General features: G+C 39.9%; 1 protein-coding gene across 7 annotated transcripts in view; it reads left to right on the forward strand.

Annotated features, from left to right (window-relative positions):
• Positions 1-20,287, forward strand: part of CARMIL1 (capping protein regulator and myosin 1 linker 1) — a 353,818-nt gene that overhangs the window by 240,278 nt on the left and 93,253 nt on the right. For all 7 annotated transcript variants that reach the window (XM_079933710.1, XM_079933709.1, XM_079933705.1 and 4 more), the window contains 6 exons: positions 3,735-3,804; positions 12,262-12,343; positions 13,130-13,229; positions 13,330-13,384; positions 18,141-18,313; positions 19,870-19,938. In XM_079933710.1, the coding sequence (XP_079789836.1) occupies positions 3,735-3,804; positions 12,262-12,343; positions 13,130-13,229; positions 13,330-13,384; positions 18,141-18,313; positions 19,870-19,938 (549 nt within the window). The remainder of the gene's footprint in view (positions 1-3,734; positions 3,805-12,261; positions 12,344-13,129; positions 13,230-13,329; positions 13,385-18,140; positions 18,314-19,869; positions 19,939-20,287) is intronic.

Here is a 20,287-nt window from a genome sequence, read left to right on the forward strand (position 1 = left end):
TCACCACAACAACACTGGATTTACTGTACTTTATTATAGGTCAGTGTTAAATCTTGTGACCTGTTGTTACTTATGTTAATGTTTAATAATAAATCAGTACTGGCAGACCTCGGAGATGTTGCGGGTTTGGTTCCAGATCAACTGCAATAAAGTGAATATTGCAATAAAGCAAGTCACACAAATTTGGGGGTTTCCCAGTGCATTTAAAAGTTATGTTTACACTATAGTGTTAAGTGTGCAATAGCATTATGTCCAAAAAATGTACATATCTTAAATTAAAAACACTTTATTGCTAAACAGTGCTAACCATCATCTGAGCCATCAGCGAGTTGTAATCTTTTTGCTGGTGGAGGGTTTGAAATATTGTGAGAATTACCAAAATGTGACACAGAGACATGAAGTGAGCAAATGCTGTTGAAAAAGTGGCACCAATAGACTTGCTTCATGCGAACTGCCGTAAACCTTCAAGTTGTAAAAACACGCAACGCAGTATCTGTGAAATGTAATACGATGAGGTATGCCCGTAGTCTCTTCAGGTCTGTGTTTTACTCAGTCAAAATTTTAATATGAGGAAAAAGTCTTCATGGCCAAAGATTCTGTAAACAAAATTCTGGATGTACATTTAATGTGATACTATAATTTAAAAAGATATAACAAAACTGAGGTGCTTGGGTTTGCCTGTGAGGGGGTGAGGATGGAAAGGAACTTGCCAAGCACTGCCCTAAGTTAGACACACAACTGGGTGCTTACCCACAAACTGTCACCTGCAGTGTTGACAACAGCCGTGGGAAGGTATCATTATCCCTATTTTACAGCTGAGGAAATGGAAGCTCAGAGAAGCTAAGTAATTTGTGAAAACTCACTGCCATCGCAGGTTGGGTTTTCTGGGAAGCCAAGTTAGAGATGCAGATTAGCATGTAGGATGTTTATTAGGAAGTGCTCTTGCAATCCCACCTGTGGAGGGGGAGCAGGAAGAAAGCAGGATGGGACAGAGGGCAAGTTGAACTGGGACTATCACAGTGAAGACCTCAGCCAACCCGATGGGAGCTTTGTTGCTAGAATGTCCCTGAGCTGGGCGACGAGGCTGGGCCTGCATACCCCTGTGTTGATCAGTCCTTGGATACAGGCTGCCCCAGAAGCAGATGTGACCTTGGGCGAGGCACTTGTCTTGGGCTGAGGCAGCCCCCAAAGAGGACCGACAGCTGAGGGGCCTCTGGGAGGTACATTGCAGAGTCCACTGCTGTCAGCCAGCGGACACTGGCTCAATCCTGTTCCTAAACCCATATTGTATCCCCAAGCACCAAGAGGGGCAGAGGGAGGCGCTCATTTCTTAAAGGGAGATCAGTAGCCATAAGAGAGAAAGCTAAAGAAATGCAACTTCTCTTGATGTAATTGCTTATTTCATAATTGTGCTTTTCCTTGGAGGCTCTTTTCTGTCCACATTAAAGTATTTCAGGGCTTTTTAAGAACATGGTGACGCTGCCAGAGCCGTGGAGATGACATACAAATTCTTCTGTTAGACCTACTAGAGAATGGACTTGAGGATATGGGGAGGGGGAAGGGTGAGCTGTGACAAAGCGAGACAGAGGCATGGACATATATACACTACCAAACGTAAGGTAGATAGCTAGTGGGAAGCAGCTGCATAGCACAGGGATATCAGCTCGGTGCTTTGTGACCGCCTGGAGGGGTGGGATAGGGAGGGTGGGAGGGAGGGAGACGCAAGAGGGAAGAGATATGGGAACATATGTATAACTGATTCACTTTGTTATAAAGCAGAAACAAACAAACAAACAAATTCTTCTGTTAGTCAGTTTGGCGCTAATGATTGAGGACCAAGAGGATGGCGATGTGAAGGCAGTTAGTTCACTCTGGGTTAAAATAAACAACACACCTTGTGATGGAGTGTTCCCCCAGAGCCTGTGATGCTTTCTTGTAGTTGTTCTGTTTTGTTTTACTAGGGACAGTTTCTGTGGGTTATTTATATTTGTCTCATGAGTCGTTACCTCTTAATCATTGGCCTTCTGTAGTTAAGTATCTTAAAGGACACCATTTATTTCCTTGTCCTTAACCTACTCGTCAGAAAAGTAGGAGTTTTCCCTCCATCTAAGCATTATACAAATACAATGTTAAAATATGTGGCTAAGTCCTAGAAACTGAAAACTTAGAAATGTAGGGACCTGTTTGGTAATGTCCTGACTCTCCCATTTTGCTGATGAGAACCTGAGACACGGAGAGGAAAAGTGATGTCCTTCAGGCTACCCAATGCTCAGTAAGAGAATCAGGACCTGAGGACAGGCCTTTTGGTTCTTAGTACCAATAGCTTTCAGTAGCTCAATACTGCCCCCAAGAAAGAAAGGACGAAAAGGTACTTTTTAGGAAAAGAGAAACACTTGAATAATTAATTGAACAGAGGCACACACACAGATGAGACATGCCCAACCTTTTTCATAGGATAGTGTTTTAGAAGAGAGGACAGTGAACTGGATTAAAGGAACGAAGAGACAAAGAGACACGCAGTCTCCTCGACCTTCTTACCCACAGGGGTTGTTTGCGCAGCTGGGAACAGCCAAGTTCTTGCGCTCTGCCCACCTCGGGGATTCGCTCTCAGTGGATGAGACCAGAGAATCAGTGGATGGGGGAAAATCTCAGAGACTTTGGCATGAAGTAATTCCCTACTTTCCCACCTCCCCCTTCCCCTGGGGTATTTTTGGAGTCTGCTAGTAGAGGTGCCTTTCCTGGGAACATAGAGAACAGGTAGTCACCCCCAGGTGACAGGTGCCTTGGTTCTACTCTGTAGTATTTACAACTGTCTGCCTTGCGTTATGGTTATTTGCACACATATTTGTTTCCTTTGCTTGAGATTGGCAGCCCTCTCCTGCTCATCTTTGTACTCCTCACAGGGCCTAGTTGAGGGTCTCTTTTCCTTTGGGTGTAATTAATGGATGTGGGTGCCTGTATGAAATTTTTGTTTCAAGCCTGTTCGGTGGTGTTGGATTTTATAGGACTGACTTGTAAAAGTGGAGTTAATTTATTCTCTTACCTATGAGATCCACATGATGAGTCCGGTCTCTTCCATAAGCAGTTAAGAAAAATCCTTTGCAGAGCGGTGATGGTATTTATCCTGTGCCCAGCTAGTAGCTGGATAGACAGGCAGGATCCTGCACTCAAACTCAAGACTAGTACCTTGTCTTCCATGCTGTACACCCTTACCCATCCCACCTCTGCGAGTCCTTTAACAAACTCATCTAGATATGATTTCACATCCTGGAATACTCTAGAGCCTGCCTTCCCCCATTAACATAACCCTTAGGGAAAACTAGCTTTACTTTGCTCTTCTAATAACAATTGCCTAATAATATTCTAAACATTATTAAAGGTGTTCTCAAGCAGATGCAGGGGGCAGTTTATCTGTGATGAACACAATTTAATTTCAGTGTGCAATTAGGAGCACTGTTGGTTTACTTCCTTAGGAATTAGCAACCCTGTCGGGTTTCGCATTTATGAGGGACCTGCTCTGTGTCAAACAGAAGAGTGTTTCCCTGTCATTTTTGTCACTACTCTTGGTGGGCGGAAATGCAGTTGGCATTTTAAAAAGTGAGACGCTGCTTGGTGCTTGACCTGTGATTCAGAAAAGGCCTTCTTCTTTCTCTGGGTTTTGTTCAGTGTGCTTACACATTTTTAGAGCGACAAGTGGAATTTTTATCTAAAGTGTGTGTGTTTCCTCCCCTCAGAGCGCTGTTATTGGGCCTGGCTTGTAATCATAACTTGAAGAGAGTTTCTCTTGATCTCAGCAACTGTGAGGTAAGAACACCTTTAGATGATGCACTAGAATAGATAATAGCCTGAAAATTGCTTTGTCTTTTTCCTGGAAACAGTGTGATACTGTGATTCCAGACGGTATACAAGGAGCAGAATAACACACTTTATGGAAGTTTCTGATGTTCTGTATATTGTCAGTTTTATCTACAAACAGCCATGGAACACCATTCAGAAAGCAGTCAAATGTGCTTTTAATGACTTTTCTTTTTCTCCCCTTCTTCCTGCCAGTTGCTTAAGTATTTTATGATGAAACTTGGAGATATCAAGCCTTAAACTAGCTTTACCATCAGGAAAATCGTACCATACAGCCTTCCTTGCAGGGGCCAAGATGTGTACAGCCTAACTTGGATTTGGAGAGTGTGAAAGGGAAGATCTTTGTCATTAATTTTGCTTTTTAATATCTTCATTTTAAAGCAGGAAAATTAAGATGCTTCTCAAAATTATAGGAACTACAAGCAGTTTCTATCAAAGTACACACAGAGGAATTGAGACTAAAAGCTTCCACATTTTAGAGGGTACCTGAACTTTTTCGCTATCTTGAAACTTTTAGTTTGTGTGGAGATTAGTAAGAAAATACCCGGGTACAAACTATCCAGCTCTTTAGAGCCTGACTTTACCCACCATGTCAAACTTGGTGCCTTTTCTCAGGGCTGGAGGTGGGAGTTTATTCATTCCTATTCTTGGGCCTTTATACTCACTCTTCTCTCTTTCTGGAACACTCCTGCCATGTCCCTCTTTTCCCCAAGGCCTCCCTCTCTTTGAGGATCTAGTTCAGGTGCTGTCTCCTCTGTACCTGCATCAGATTCCTACTGTTTGATCTGAGTTTGGCCGTGACTAGCTATGCAATCCCGGGTGAATTACTTGATAGTGTTACATCTCAATTTCTGCATTTGCAAAAAGGAAACATTAGTGCCTCTCCTAGTAGGTTGTTATGAGGTTTAAAAGAGCTCTTCTTTGAAATGTGATGCTTAGATCGTCCGGTACCTATAAAGGTTGTTCCCTATTGTTGCTTATCTGTCTGTACGTTTCTTCCCTGACTGCTTCAGCACTTTGTGGTCTTATTTTTTTCTAATTGTCTAGTACTTAATGACGGTGACATGCATTTGGACACTGAACCACGTGTAGTGCCTTGCACCATTATTAAATTGGCTCCTGTATGCTTTCCCAGCTGGGTTGTGGCTTTATGGAAGGCAGTATTTGTGTCTTACTTTGCTTTGTGTTTCCTTTAGCCACTAACAAAATGCTGAGCAGTAAGCCACTAAATATTGAAGATTAATGCTTTACCTCTCTGAAAATTCTAGAAACTGACAAGTCTGAAATCAGCCATATAAATTGTTAGTGCAGGATTTTTTATTAATTTTGAGCTGGGGTGAACGCCAACTGTGTGTGATTTACTAGTCTTTTTGTTTGTTGGGGGGAGTGGGGGGAAGGGAAAATCATAAAAACCTAACCTGGCATTGTGAAATTTTCATGTACAAATTAATGCTCTTTCATTTATAAAGGCAGACCATAAAACAGAAACTAGCTCTGGTAATATGAATTCATTATTTGTTTACCAGCACTTAATATTAAGGGCATGCCAATAATAAAAATTCCTTATGAGGGAAGGCATAAGACGAATGAGGATAGAAAGGGTTATTCTATTAAGAAAGCAAGTTGGTATAACCTTGATTGCTGTTAGATCAAAATACTGAATTAGCAATAACCCATATGCTTTACTGTCCTGATTAAACATCACGATTGCTACCAATATAACATTATTCATTTAATTCTGTAATCATAACTGGAATGGACATAAGTGATCATCTGATTCTCATGCTTATTGATGAGGAAACTGTGGTCTAAAGAAGCTGAAATAATCCAGCTCACTAATGGCAGAGTCATAATCAAAGTGTGCTCTCCCGATTGTTGTTAATACTAGTAATTATTAGAATATCATACAATTAGACATTTTCTCCTCAAATAAGTTGATAGGTACCATATGCCCAAAGAACACTGTGTTAGATTGTCACACAGCTTCTTTTTTAAACTCCTTTGTGATCCTATTCAGAATAACTTTCAGAGACAGTTATATTTGGTAAACCATATAAAACTGACATTTCTGTGGGTCAAAAATGGCAGACAACTATGGAGAACAGTTTGGAGTTTCCTTAAAAAACTAAATATAGAACTACCATATGACCCAGCAATCCCACTACTGGGCATATACCCTGAGAAACCCATAATTCAAAAAGAGTCATGTACCACAGTGTTCAGTGTAGCTCTATTTACAATAGCCAGGACATGGAAGCAACCTAAGTGTCCATCGACATATACAATGGAATATTACTCAGCCATAAAAATAAACGAAATTGAGTTATTTGTAGTGAGGTGGGTGGACCTAGAGTCTGTCATAGAGAGTGAAGTAAGTCAGAAAGAGAAAAACAAATACCACATGCTAACACATATATATGGAATCTAAAAAAAAAAAAAGGTTCTGAAGAATCTAGGGGCAGGACAGGAGTAAAGATTCAGACATAGAGAATGGACTTGAGGACACGGGGAGGGGGAAGGGTAAGCTGGGACGAAATGAGAGAGTGGCATGGACATATATACACTACCAGCTGTAAAATAGATAGCTAGTGGGAAGTAGCCGCATAGCACAGGGAGATCAGCTCGGTGCTTTGTGACCACCTAGAGGGGTGGGATAGGGAGGGTGGGAGGGAGACGCAAGAGGGAGGAGATATGGGGATATATGTATACATATAGCTGATTCACTTTGTTATAAAGCAGAAACTAACACACCATTGTAAAGCAATTATGCTCCAATAAAGATGTTAAAAAACTATTTTACACAAATGGAAGGAAAAAATGGCAGACTACTGGCAGTTTCATGTGGATCCATCAAATGCTAGTAGACTTTTTCCTTTATAATTTTTCTTAATAAAGTAGGAATCCAGATCAAATTCTGATGGTAGGATTGACCATTATTGTGATGATAATTCCAACTTCATTTTGGCCATTCATTTGTGAATTATATGATAAAATGATACTGCTGAGGTGGGGACCCCTTCATACTACCTTAGTGCCATGTTCCACCATCTTACAGCTTGAAGCACAGTACTGGTGACCACGTTTATTACGTCACACATTGTATTGCTGCTCATAAAAATTAATGAAACACAAAATTATTTTTGTAAATTAAGGTGTCTTGTGACATTTTTCTTCTTAAAGCTAGATGTCCAGGTTTAACTAGGTTTCACTTTGCTCATCTCCATGATACAGTAAACCCCTTTCCTATAAAGGTACTAGAAGTTACAGTGTTTTCTGTTTAGAATGCTTGGCACTTAGAGTATTAACTCCTACTCCTTAAATCATTCATTGCTTCAGAATTTATGTAATGCTCTTGGAAAAAAGCGTTCACTAACTTGGAAGTTTAAGATTATGCATATGTGAATTTTTTCTGTTCATTCTCTAGTTAGCCACAGTAGACACAGCCTTCTTTACTCTTATTATCATGCCAGTCAAAACCATGGAAGAATTCATCACTTAATGATGAATAAAAAGAAACTGATGATCAGATAAATGCCCCCACCTGTGGTGGGTTGGGGGGAAAGGAGCTTCACCCTGATGCCGTAATCATCTCGGGAAGTCATTTCTACAGGGGTGGCTTACTCAAGGTGAGGGACTGACAGACCTAAAAGGTCAAATGTCTGTTGTATAATACCGGGGAGTTTCAGATGTGGGCACTGTATGAGTTCAGTGCCCCCTACAGGTACCTCTAAGTACACTAGTCTACCCAAACCATGGAAGCAGAGAACAAATGTGAAATACGTTGAAAATTTTTTTCATATTTATAAATAGATTATTTTATTATAAAACAGCTGCTCTCCACTGATTAACTTTAAAATTAGGTTTATATGGGTGTCATAGAAAGTAAACGACCATCATCTAAAATCGTGGTTGAGTTTATTTGGAGGAGAGAGACTGTAACCTTGAAACAGGAATTAAAAGTGTCTAGACAGGAAACTTAGAATAACTTTCCTTAAGCAAATTATTTTGTTCTTACCATTTACTGATTCCTTTACTCTTCACGTTTACCTTTCTTGGTGTGTTATACTTCAGTACTGCCCTGAAAGAGGCATTTCACATTCATCAGTTTGAATGAGAGAGATTCACACTTCATGCTATTAAAGAAAAAAGTGTCGTGCAGATATTTATAAATTGCGGAGTTGCTTTCCTACGACACAAACATCCTGGATATTTAGAAACTTCAGTCCAAAATTTGGGGCTGTAATCTTTTGCTCTGTGAGGGCTCAGCTAGTCAGTACTGAAATTAACCTTTCATCTCTACTTAGAGAAAAAACTTACCTGTTTCACATTAATTATGTTATCATTTCATTTTCTTGGTCTTTTAGTATCAGAAAAGTTTTCTTTGAGAAGAATAAGAAAATGACTCCAAGTAGTCATGGAAGGAAAGAGAGTATCATAGCAAACAAAGGGTGGGCACTTTGGAATCCAAGAGGTTCCCTTCTTTCAGCCCTCATTTTTCACCTGTGGAATGGGGATTATACAGTCATCCCTCAGTATCCGCCGGGGATGGGTTCGGGGAGCTCCCACAGATATCAAAATGCACAGATGCTCAAGTCCCCCATGTGATATAGTGGAGCACAATAAATACAGTTGGCTCCCATATCTGCAGGTTTTATATCTGCTTATTCAACCAACCTAGGACTGAAATTTCACAGAGGGCCGACTGTAATAGTTTGCTGAGATAGTATTTGGCATAATACCAAGCCTAGGGTAACTATCTTTATGAAACTATTTTTAAAAAAATCACCTTCAAAGTTGTTTTAAATCTCTCAAGAATAATTAGTCTCATCAGTTTATAGGCACACCTGGTTTTGGACACAAAACAGCATTACCCTCTACGGCCAGGCTCTGAATGGCCTCTGGCTGATCCCAACTCACTCTCAAAGCGTAAGGACTTAGCATCTGTGCAGATGTTCAGAGAAATGTGTATGTTCCCTTGTCCTCAAGGTTAGTTCAAAAACAAGAGTTTCAAAACTCTTTTATATATGGTGATAGTGATGTTGACGTTCATATGCATTCTCCCCATGTACCCCTCTGCCTGAAAGGAGGCAATGGGTGTATGCATCCTAGTATGTGTTTAAAAATCTTATTACTTCATAGTCATACTTCAAGGGAAGAATAAGTCAGTGCTGGGACTGAATTCTTCAAGCTTAATCTCCTTCCAGGTGAGAGAGGAAAATCTCTGATACTTCAGAGAAGACGTAAAGGCTAGCCATACTGAGGATTTGGTGCAGTCTGGATGTGGGAGTTGGTTCTTTTAAGGAGAAATTTACCTGCACATTATGCCATATTCGTTGCAATGTGCTTTGATGATGAGTAGAAAAAAGAGCATCAGATATTAAAATTTGTAACAAGTAGGACATTGCAGCAAGTCACTAGTAACTTTTCAGACAGTTCCACTCAATTTGATAGTCATTCAGCCATTCAGTCATTCAGCCATTCAGTCATTCAGCTTTGAGGTGAGAAGGCGGGTTTGCGTGTGTGTGTTGAGCATCATCATTGCTGTACCCCTTGCTATCACTTTCCTGTTAGGCTGGGTGTGGAATGCAAAATGGAAAATGTTTCACCACAGGATGGACATAAGCAATATAATGCATGCAACTATTTGGAAATGCAAGTATTTCCATTCTCTTGGAAATGACAGTATATATATAGTTGACCTGTGAACAACACAGGTTTGAACTGCATGGGTCCACTTACACGTGAATTTCTTTTCACTAAATACCTCCTACAGTAGTATATCGTGGTTGGTTGAATCTGCACGTGGGGAAGGAACCATGGATACTGAGGGCCAACTGTAAAGTTATACTTGGATTTCTGATTGTGTGGAGGGTCGGCCCCCCCAACTCCGCTCACCCCAGAGGTGTTCAAGGGTCGATTGTATTATATATCTTTCTTGGGTTCTAAATTACCTTTTGGCATCAAACCCTGCTAGCAAGGATATGTTGAACTGGATCACGTCAAACCATTTTCTGTTCTTGGAGAATCTTACAGTATTCACAGTTTCATGTGAGAAAATTTCCCAGGATGGAAATTATTTTTTCATTAAAAATGGAACCCCTGTAGAGGACAAGTGATAAATAGGGAGGTTATTTTATATTTAAACCTGTAATATTTGCCACCTCTTTTTAAATGGCCAGTGCTCTTGAGGAAGGAAAATGAATTATTAAAAGTTCTCTAGATTATAGTTTCCTTGTTTCTGTACCCATGATGGATGTTTTTGTATTAGATAGAACTATTCACTTAGAACTATGAGTAACAGCTGAAATATTCCACCTTCCTTGAGTGAGACCACACTTCTCTCTTGAAAGAAATGTGATTTTATTTTTAACATTTCAAAAAGTATTGAGTGATTCAGTCACATTTACTCCTCTTTGATCTTGCATTCTTTTTAAATAATGCTGGTGTGTGGGATCCAAATGAGGGTAATTTAAAACCAGTTTCACATGCATACATGCAGACACAGCCTCTAATTATGCAAATTTGTTTAAAAGGATTTTCATTTACAGTAATGGAAAAGCTTTTACTGTTTTGGGAAAGCCTTAAGCTTTGGGGGAATTTTAGGCATCTAATAACCTGTGAGTTCAATCGAATGTTCTTGTGACTGAAGGTCAGTTATTTTCTTATTTAAGTTTTGGATTTTTGTTTTGGGAGTTTATTTTAGTTGAAGTGTTTTTTCTGCCTTTTTACATCGTGTGTTGATAGACGTCTACTTCTCTGTTCTTATTCTGCTTACTTAACATTTTTTGTTTTTTCTCCTTGGGCTTTCCTTAGCTTGGCCATTGTGTAAGTACTTTTTGAATCAATAAATTAGGGTATGTTGACATTTTTTAGTATTGGAAAATGTTAGTATATGCTACAAGTATCAGTCAGGAGTATTTGTAAAATAAACAGAATTGAGCACTGAAATCTCACCTTTATTTTCCATTTTTGCAAATGGACTATTTTTACTATACATTATAATAAGAAGTAGAGATTTTGTTGTAGAAATTTGAGTTCTCAACAGAGAAATCACTAACAGCAAATAATGAAATTGTAAAAACTTATGTTTGTCTTCTCAAAAGCATAATTTTTTTCACGCTCTGAAAATCAAATTATATTCCTTGGAAGTGTTTGCCTAAATTATTTCTTGCTTTAATGTTGACGTAGTCTACATATAACATTCACTTCTTCAAATATTAACGAACTGTGACCTGGAACAGTGTTTCTCAAATCTATTTGTGAAGAACCTGGTGTTGTTTTAAAATTTACAGCCAATCATAAACCAGTACTTTGGCAAAAATATAATAAAAATGGCCATAGCTCCACACACTGGATTCGTAGCCCTGCAGCTGTGGAGTTGGTTGGCCTTGGTTTCCCTGAAGCGTGTAGACCAGCCTCCTGGGGAGGTCTGCCTCTGTGTGACACTCCCCGTCAGAGTTCACATCAGGCACCTCACAGTGACCTGCTGTTACCTGAAAAAGTAGAAAGGACTGAATTTAAACACTCCAGCTGAAATACTCCTGAATAAAGCAATTCCAAAGATCTGTGCAAAATTCTACTTAACATGTAAGCAGCCAGGGAAATTGGCAGGGTTTGGTCCAGAGTACCGCAGACATAGTTCATCTAAAATAGTGAAATAAGGATTCTTTAAATGTTTACATCAAAACTTAAACAAGTAGAAAGTATTATCAATTTGGTGTAGAATTTTTACATAAATTTAAATTTTCTTAAGTGAATAGAGAAACTACCATGTTCCTTGGCACATAGTAGGTTCCCAATAAATGAATTTCTTTTCCCTTATTAGATCGTAAGTTTACTGAACAAAGGGCCACAGCTTGGGAAACTGCATCCTGCACAGTGTTTTACACATAGTAGGAACTCAGATAGTTGCTGAACGGAAAACAAAAATACTCTGACCTCTGTAAAATATGCTTTTGGTTTTATGGGAAAAGATGAAAAGGGTTTTATAGGTCTTTACTGTCTCCTTTGGTTGTTTTGCTGCTACATGGTGGAGAGTTATACCTTGAAATCTGTAATAATCAAATAAAATAGTAGCAGTTTCTAATGTATAAAAGGGATTTGTTAGCTTTCCAAAAGTCAGAAATGAAGAAAATTCTTGTGTGTTGACGGAGACCATCTTGGCAATGGTGATGGGGAGTGGCCTCTGTCTTCTGATTCTTTTTCTAATGATTTTCAGACTTACGTGAGATGGGAAACCATATAATGACTAGTGATTAGCTTTTTACACTGATGATAGCTTTTTTGGAGTTGATAAGTTTTCACTTTTTCTTTGGTGCTAAGTTTGAGACTATATCTCCTATTTTTCATTTTTTTGGCTTTACCCCTCCAGTGATCACTTTACCTGTTTGGTTTGTGTTTCTCTAGCTGAGATCTGGAGGTGCGCAGGTATTAGAAGGCTGCATCGCCGAAATCCACAACATCACCAGCCTAGACATCTCCGATAATGGTAAGTCAGAAATCAGAGAAGAAAAGACATAGAAATGTTATTTGAAGCAAGTTGGTAAAGGGAAAATAATCTTCTAGCCCAATCTAGATGACACCTTAATAAAATTATTTCACTTCTTGACTAGAGGACCTTTTAATTTAACAGAGTTTATTTATGGAATAATTCTGTGCCAGAGTCTTACTAAGATTTTTCCATGGCCAAAAATGAAAAGTCTATGCAGTAAAACAATTCAGACCAAACAAAAAAAAACTTGTCATCAATACATTGATAAAGATCTGAGTCCAACCTTTTGCATGCTTAGTGGTAATAAAATTGAGGTCTTGTTTATTTATTCAGAAACTTGTTTCATTAGCTTTATTTCTACTGGTTACATTAACATGTGCGTATGAACTTGCACAGACAAGAATGCAGTATGAATTTGCATAGACAACTTTAACTGTGGTTACCTCCCAGTGAACAGTATGTCAGAATCTTCTTTCACAAAGGGATGGGGAGAGATGAAATTTTCTGCTGTCATGCCTCCCCATTCCTTGTTGACTTTATTTAGCCACTGATTGCATAAGAGGTTTAGGTAAGTCTTTGTGGAGAATGAGTTTATCCCTGTGAAATAAGAGGACACAGAGTACCTTTGGTGGGGGGTTGGGGGAAAAAGGATTAGCATCTCAGGACTCTCAGGACAGTACAGAAAGTCATCCACTGCCTTGCACCTTTGTTTAATTGTGCTGCACCTGAGAATTTGTTTATCCACATGTGTGTTGATTCTCCATTTACTCTGATTCTTTCCAGGTTTAGAATCTGACCTATCTACCCTAATAGTGTGGCTCAGTAAAAACAGATCCATACAACACCTGGCGTTAGGCAAAAATTTTAATAATATGAAATCCAAGTAAGAGTTTTGCATTTTTTATATGACAATGATGAAAATAACCAGCCTCCTGAAAGCTTTTGATTTGATTCCACTGTCCACATCTTTAAAATCTCTTTAGAAATCTGACACCTGTGTTGGACAACTTAGTACAGATGATTCAAGATGAAGAATCAGTGAGTATTACTTTTAACACTCTTGCCTAAAATCTGCCGTTTGTTGCTGTTCTTACGAATTATGTCTGCTGGGTTAATGCAGATATGCTTTCAGATAATTTTATCTCTGTATACATTTTCTATTGTTATTGTTTTTAAGTGCAATAAATATTTATGCTTTAGTACAGTTTTAGAGAGTACTTAAAATTTGCCTACTTTCACTTTATTCAGCTTATCACTAATGAAAGGAAGATTGTAACTAATAGATGAAAAGACGTGTACATTGACTCCTAAGCCCATCTTTTAGTAAAGCCTTACTACTTCCTAGCTTCAGCTAATACACTAATCTGCAAGTGTGAATTTTACTCTCTAGTTGACTTTATAACCTTCTATCATGTTGAGAAGCATCATGTTGCTAATTTGAATTTCATCTAGTAATTATGCAGAATTACAAGAGACTAAGAAAGTTGTCCCCCATCTTAAATTGTGTCTAGAACTCTAATAATCCTTCTTCTATTTTAATTCCCTTTAGTTGTTCCTGGCTAAGACTCGGTTCAGGGTAAAGAAATTTAATTTCACATAGTATCCTATTTGGCTGCCCTTAGAAATGCATTAGGATAAAGGAAGATATTTTATGGACAAAGTGAGAAGCGCTCTACCATTAATTCCTTTCATTTAAACCTGGTGCATCACATCTTATATTTTACTAATGCTCTTTAAGATTTTGTCCCTTTCCTATCTTAGTCCTATTCAGCCACCGAAGAGCTTTTATGGTTCCTAAAATCCAAATCAATTTGTATAATGAAGATTCATATTATTCATGTTTGGTGATAGCTACTTTTGTAGGTTATAAGAGTGATTTCCTGTATTAATCATGTGAGATATGTCACATTTAAAAAAAGTATCATTTCGGGACTTCCCTGGCAGTCCAGTGGTTAAGACATTGCCTTCCAGTGCAGGGGGTGCAGGTTCAATCCCTGGTGGGGAAACTAAGATCCCACATGCCTCACGGCCAAAAAACCAAAACGTAAAACAGAAGCAATATTGTAACATATTCAATAAAGACTTTAAAAATGGTCCACATCAAAAAAAAAATCTTTAAAAGCAAAAAGTATCATTTCCCATTTTGAATTCACACAGGGTTATAGCAAATTCTACTATAACTGTAAGCTAAACTTTTGGAGGAAGCCATGCGGTCAGGAGAGATGGAGACTGGTACTTTTCCTTGCTTACCCTTGCCCACATCTCTTTGTGGAGCTCTGACCTGGAGGGCAGGAGAAAATTCTGTTGTCCTGCCGCTTCATTGTGTGGATATAATTTCCAACCTGTGGACTAGAAATGAAACTCATTATTATTTAATGAATTCAGACACTTCTCTTTGTCCTCATTTGCTAATAAACCCCATATTTTGTACTCTTATACTGGGTTATTAAAGTTAGAGGCATAATTAGAATGTAATTTACACTTTTCAGAATCATGCAGTTTGTTTTACATATTTAATTTGACTTTATACCACCCTGCTGTATTTGAGATTTTGATTTCCTAGTACTGGCCCAGTTTTAAAAGTTTGGGGAAGCCAGTATTGCAGAATCATATATATATATATATATTTTTTTTTTTTTTTTTTTGCGGTACACGGGCCTCTCACTGTTGTGGCCTCTCCCGTTGCGGAGCACAGGCTCCGGACGCGGAGGCTCAGCGGCCATGGCTCACGGGCCCAGCCGCTCTGCGGCATGTGGGATCTTCCCGGACCGGGGCACGAACCCGCGTCCCCTGCATGGGCAGGCGGACTCTCAACCACTGCGCCACCAGGGAAGCCCTGCAGAATCATATTTAATAATCATTCCCAAATATTTGTTCCTTAGCACATATTTCAGGAAAATTTATATGTTATGAAAAATATATTTCTTAATTTCATGTTTTGCTTATTACACGAGGGTCTTCAAACTCTGTTCCTATAATTTTCAAAGTCTCTTACTCAAAGATAATCTTGATATTTAAAGTACACCTAAAAACATATTCGCAGATGGTAAAGTCTGCTACAAAAATGTGAACTCTGTTATAAATTTGAAAAGTTGCCGCTAATAATGTACATTGAAAAGCCTTTTATGTTCATGTCACAGAAAAGTAGGTGGCTTTTTCAATAAGTAATTACATTCTTTTTATCCTTTTTCTACTTCTGAATCAGTAATGTGCAAAACTATTTAAAATGATTAGGAGTTCAGTCTTGTGACTATAAAAATTCCACCCATAACTGGCGCCATTGGGCTCATTTTTCGGTTTTATTTTTTTAAAGGTTTCTACATATAAAAAGAAAACTCTTTGCTTTTTACATTCTGACCTTGTGTCTGTAGAGCTTATTCTTAGACAGCGTGTGGAATACTTTATTCTCCCGATATTGCACAGTATGTTCACTTGGACAACCTAGACGCACGGGCTCCCGTGTCACCTTCAGCTCTAGACAGTGGTTGTCAGGCTGCTGCTCCCAGATTCGAGGGACGGTAACACTGAGGGGCCAAGATGACAGGGACTCTTGTTCTGAAGTATTACATACAAACCTGTGTTGTGGACAATACAACAGTATGTGTTTGTCCTGGGAGTCCCTGTAGCAAGGAGACAGATTGTCAGATTAGGCGTGTTCAGCTATGAACAGGAATAGTAAGATTTCAAATAGTAATGTTACCTGGAAGTGCAGTAAATCAGGAAGGGATGACCTTATAAATATGCATGCAATTCCGGCTGTTCTGTTCGCATTAATGGCTCTGCCTATTACTTTTAAGTGTTGACTGGGGTGTATTAGGGTTTGAATATAGTACTGGAATTGGTGCTCTCCAGCTTGGAGACTTGCCAGTTTTCCAATATGAGGAAGAAGCTGTAATGTGTCATTTTTGTAGGCGTTGAATAGAGCTTATTGAAATGATGGGAGATGCGATTACAGCTTTTTATTAAAGCAGCATTGCTTATGTTTTCATTTAAAACGTGAAGTTTCCTGAGTCTGAAGCATTTTTCGTTTAGTTTTTTTTTCTATCTACTGGAACGTAGACTCTTAAGAAAATTGAAGCTCCCTCCCTAAACCTGCCTGAGTCTAAGATTACGCAGGCTTTTGGGCTGAGGTTTTAATTGACTTAGCACTTACTATGCCATTTAACCTTAAGAAATTTGATTCTAATTTATATAATATTACCTTTTGATTTTACCATAGATGTATTACGTTTAGAAAACATGGTCAAATTTGGACAATAAGGACAATCACTCGGGAAAAGTAGAACCAAATGCATAATGCCAGTTTGTGGACATACGAGTCTTGAAACTGTCAACACTCTCATTCTGCCTCCTGAGCCTTTTGGCAGATGTGCCTGGAACAGGTGTTCTATTAGAAGTCCGTGTTCAGTGGTTAAGTGGACACGAATACACCCCACGATTTGTGCGGGGGTCCTACAGACCACCTAGGCACATCTCAAGAACCCCAGTCCCACGGGCCACCATGGAACCTGGTCATAGATGATCCTAGAAGCTGCTTCCAGCATCCATCTCCTGTAATGTACGAACTGCTCATGGAGTTAGCATGTACAATTGTTGAATACGGCTGGGCCAGTGTAGACCACTGCAGGCAACCCAGAAGACATCCAAATCCCCTGGAGAAGTCTTAGTTCTGACTTTTAGAGCAACCTTGGCTTAAGTCCTGGAATTCGCACCACCTCATTAATTCAGTTATGGCTGTAATCAGGGATTGCAATTTAAATACCCACAGGGCTAGGAAGGTGACATAAACACGTGTGAGCTGGGTGTAAGTAGGGAGCCCATTCTTTTTTTTTTTTTTTTTTTTTTTTTTGGTCAGATACTCTGTAGGCCAAACAAAACATGCCTCCAGGCAGAGGGCTCTCAGTCTCTGGTTTAAATAGACAGTGAGTGGATTGGCTTGGGTTCACCACACAGCTTACAGTAATGAAAAGGTCACACACATTTGACTTTTTGTTTTTAAATTGTAAGTGTGTCTTTTGATTGGATCTTATAAGACAAAGCTAAGAGTGAGGATCAAAAAGATCTAGGATAAGCCAATAAGGGCAATGTTGTGTAGGAGCTGAAAACACAAAATCTGTAACCAGTCTGTCCGGTTCCTGTTCAGCTACTTTCTGTGTGACCTTGGTTGAATCACTTAACCTTTTGTTTCTTACTTGAGAAGTAGGGATAACAATACCTAATATAATAATACCTAAGTATTGGGTTACTGGGAGGATTAAATGAGTAAAATATATGTAAAAAGCTTAAATAGTGGTTAAGTGTTCAATAAATGTCAGTTATTATTGATCTTGGCTGGGTTTTATTTTGCATTTACTACTTCTAGTAATTTAGTACTAGCATTCTTCTACTAGTATTTTAAGACGTCCTTCTACCTTGCATAGAAATAAAATGGGTCAAGGGATAGTGTTGCCATCCTGAAGTGCAGACGTTTCCGTGTAGTATTTTTATTTCTTTCCTCCCATCCTCCACTTCAGAAGAGCTGGCATCCGCCACTCTGGGTATCTTTCCACAGCTTCCCTTAGAAGAGAGGTGGCTGATATTCAACATTAAGACACAAGCTCTTCATGTTTGACTCCAAGGGTCCAGAACCTTCAGGTCCCATTCATCAGTGTCTTTTGGCCAGAAGTTTCCAAATGAGGCACTTTGTGTTTGTGCGGTGGGTCCCTCCCCTGATGGTTCTCCATGAAGTGGGTCCCAGCGAGCGGCAGCAGCTCTGACAACACTGTGTGAGCGCTGCCTGGTGTTCCCTCCACAGCCTCTGCAGTCCTTGTCCCTGGCTGACTCGAAACTCAAGAACGAGGTCACCATCATCATCAATGCCCTGGGAAGCAACACCTCCCTGACCACAGTGGACATCAGTGGGAATGGCATGGGGGACATGGGGGCAAAGATGCTGGCCAAAGCGCTGCAGATCAACACCAAGCTCAGGTACGCAGGCCGGGCCCTCGGCCCCGAGGAGTGGATGCTGGTTCAAAGGAAGGTCTGGAAGAGGGTCTGACCCAGCAACCACTGGGGGGGCCGGCTGTGTTCGTGTGAGGCCTGAGTTTCCCAGGTGACCAGCTGGGGAGCAGAAGCGACAGCTTCAAGTCTTTTTTCAAAATATGGAGGAGGGTGTTCCCAAATTTAGACACAGTCATTCCTTCAAACTGCTGTCTTAAAGATTTCCACTATGAGGTAAACCCGGCTGAGAACCATTGCAGTTTCCCATTTCACAGCAGCATTGGCAGCTGACTGATGTGTCCGGAAAGGCAGGGGGCAGCAGAGGAGGGGTTTGGGGGCAGAGCTGGGAAGACTGGAGGAATAACACGAGGGGCTTCCCTGTACTTGGTTGTGAGCCCAGCGTCTTATCTTCCCTTCCCACTCCTGCGACAGAAAGACCTAAAACCCAAGGGATCCATGAAGTCCACTGTGTCAAAGGCAAGTTTGTACTGGATGCTAACTCATCCGTAGTGCTTCCCAAGCATGGCTTTTCTTAAGGATGAGCTATGCAGTAACCACTTCTCTTAGGGACTAGTTATCTGGTAACCACGTTTACCAGCCATCGTTCAGAGAGACCCAGTTGCTACCTAGCCCGGCAGTCTGGTGAAGGAAGAGTTAATAATTCACGCTGCTCCTCGAGGGCTTTTTCTGGCTGTTTCCCTTGCTTCCCAGTGCAAGGCAGAGCCCGCACCTTCCATCTAAACTGAAGGCAAAAGCGAAAATCTGCCGCAGTTTCTTTGAAGGTCAGTGTGTACGTGAAGAAGGTCGTTGAGGTTAGGAAGAGAAAGAAAGCAATTAGAGGTTGTGAGCCTGGGAGCGTTCAGACAAATAAAAAGCATTTCATGTGTCAGGTGAATTGACAAATCCTACAGTACTTCCGAAGTATTCACATTCTGAAAGGAAAGTCGTACTTTTCTTCCAAAATAGATTTTGTATTTAGAAAGTAAACCACCTCCTAGAGTAACTGAGGCTTTATCAGCAGAGCGAACTCAGTTGCTGGGACTGCTGATCATATCACGTCAGGGCAGTGATGAAATGTCAGAAAATATGACCACTTTGTCGCTCTAGTTGTTTAGAAGAGAAAAAAGTCTCAGTATCTGGAATTCTTTCTGTTGGACGTGAGACTGTTTAGCCTCTTGTATAAATCACTTCAGCCTCAGACTTGAATACTAGAATGCTGTTGGGAGAATATGTTGGGAGAATATCAGGGAAATAGGGCTTTCTGGCTAGCAAAGCATTAGGTGACTTAGTGGTAAGTTAATGTGTGTGCTGTTGCTTTTAAGTATGGTTTTTTTCATAGTACTGGAGCAGAGAATGGCTTTGGAATCTAATGTTGGGGGAAATGCTCATCCTTGCTTTGTTTGAAACAAAGCTGAACATTATTCCTTGCTCATTGTACTAAAATACCTAGACAGTGTTGCCTATAAGAGATTTACCTGCAATGGGAGAATCATTTCCTCCATTCTTAAGTATCTGATCATTTATGTGATTTGGTTTCCAAACAGGACTGTTATATGGGACAAGAACAACATTACTGCCCAAGGCTTTCAAGATATAGCTGTTGCTATGGAAAAGTAAGTTTTACTTAGGACTTCTGTCTAGAAAAATAGAAAAGAACCAATGGTGTTTGTGTCTCTGTGGGGTAATACAAGTAGCAGTAGATTGGGAATCAGAAGATCTGGGTCTGATTAGTCTCCTGCTAACCAGCCATGGGACCTGGGAAGACCAACGTTGACTTTCCTCTGGTGTGAGTTTCTTCATCTATAAAATGAGAGCAGAGATGCTTATTCCACAGAACACACAAGATCATGGTTGCAGGGGGGTGGGGTGGAGGGTGCTACACAGCGGTCACCTTGCTTCTTTCTCCTTGTGGTTTTAAATCTCCTTCCACTGGATCTCACTTTTTTTGCCCAGGATGACAAC

Source organism: Stenella coeruleoalba (assembly GCF_951394435.1).
Source record: "Stenella coeruleoalba genome assembly, chromosome: 10".
NCBI classification, from domain to species: domain Eukaryota; kingdom Metazoa; phylum Chordata; class Mammalia; order Artiodactyla; family Delphinidae; genus Stenella; species Stenella coeruleoalba.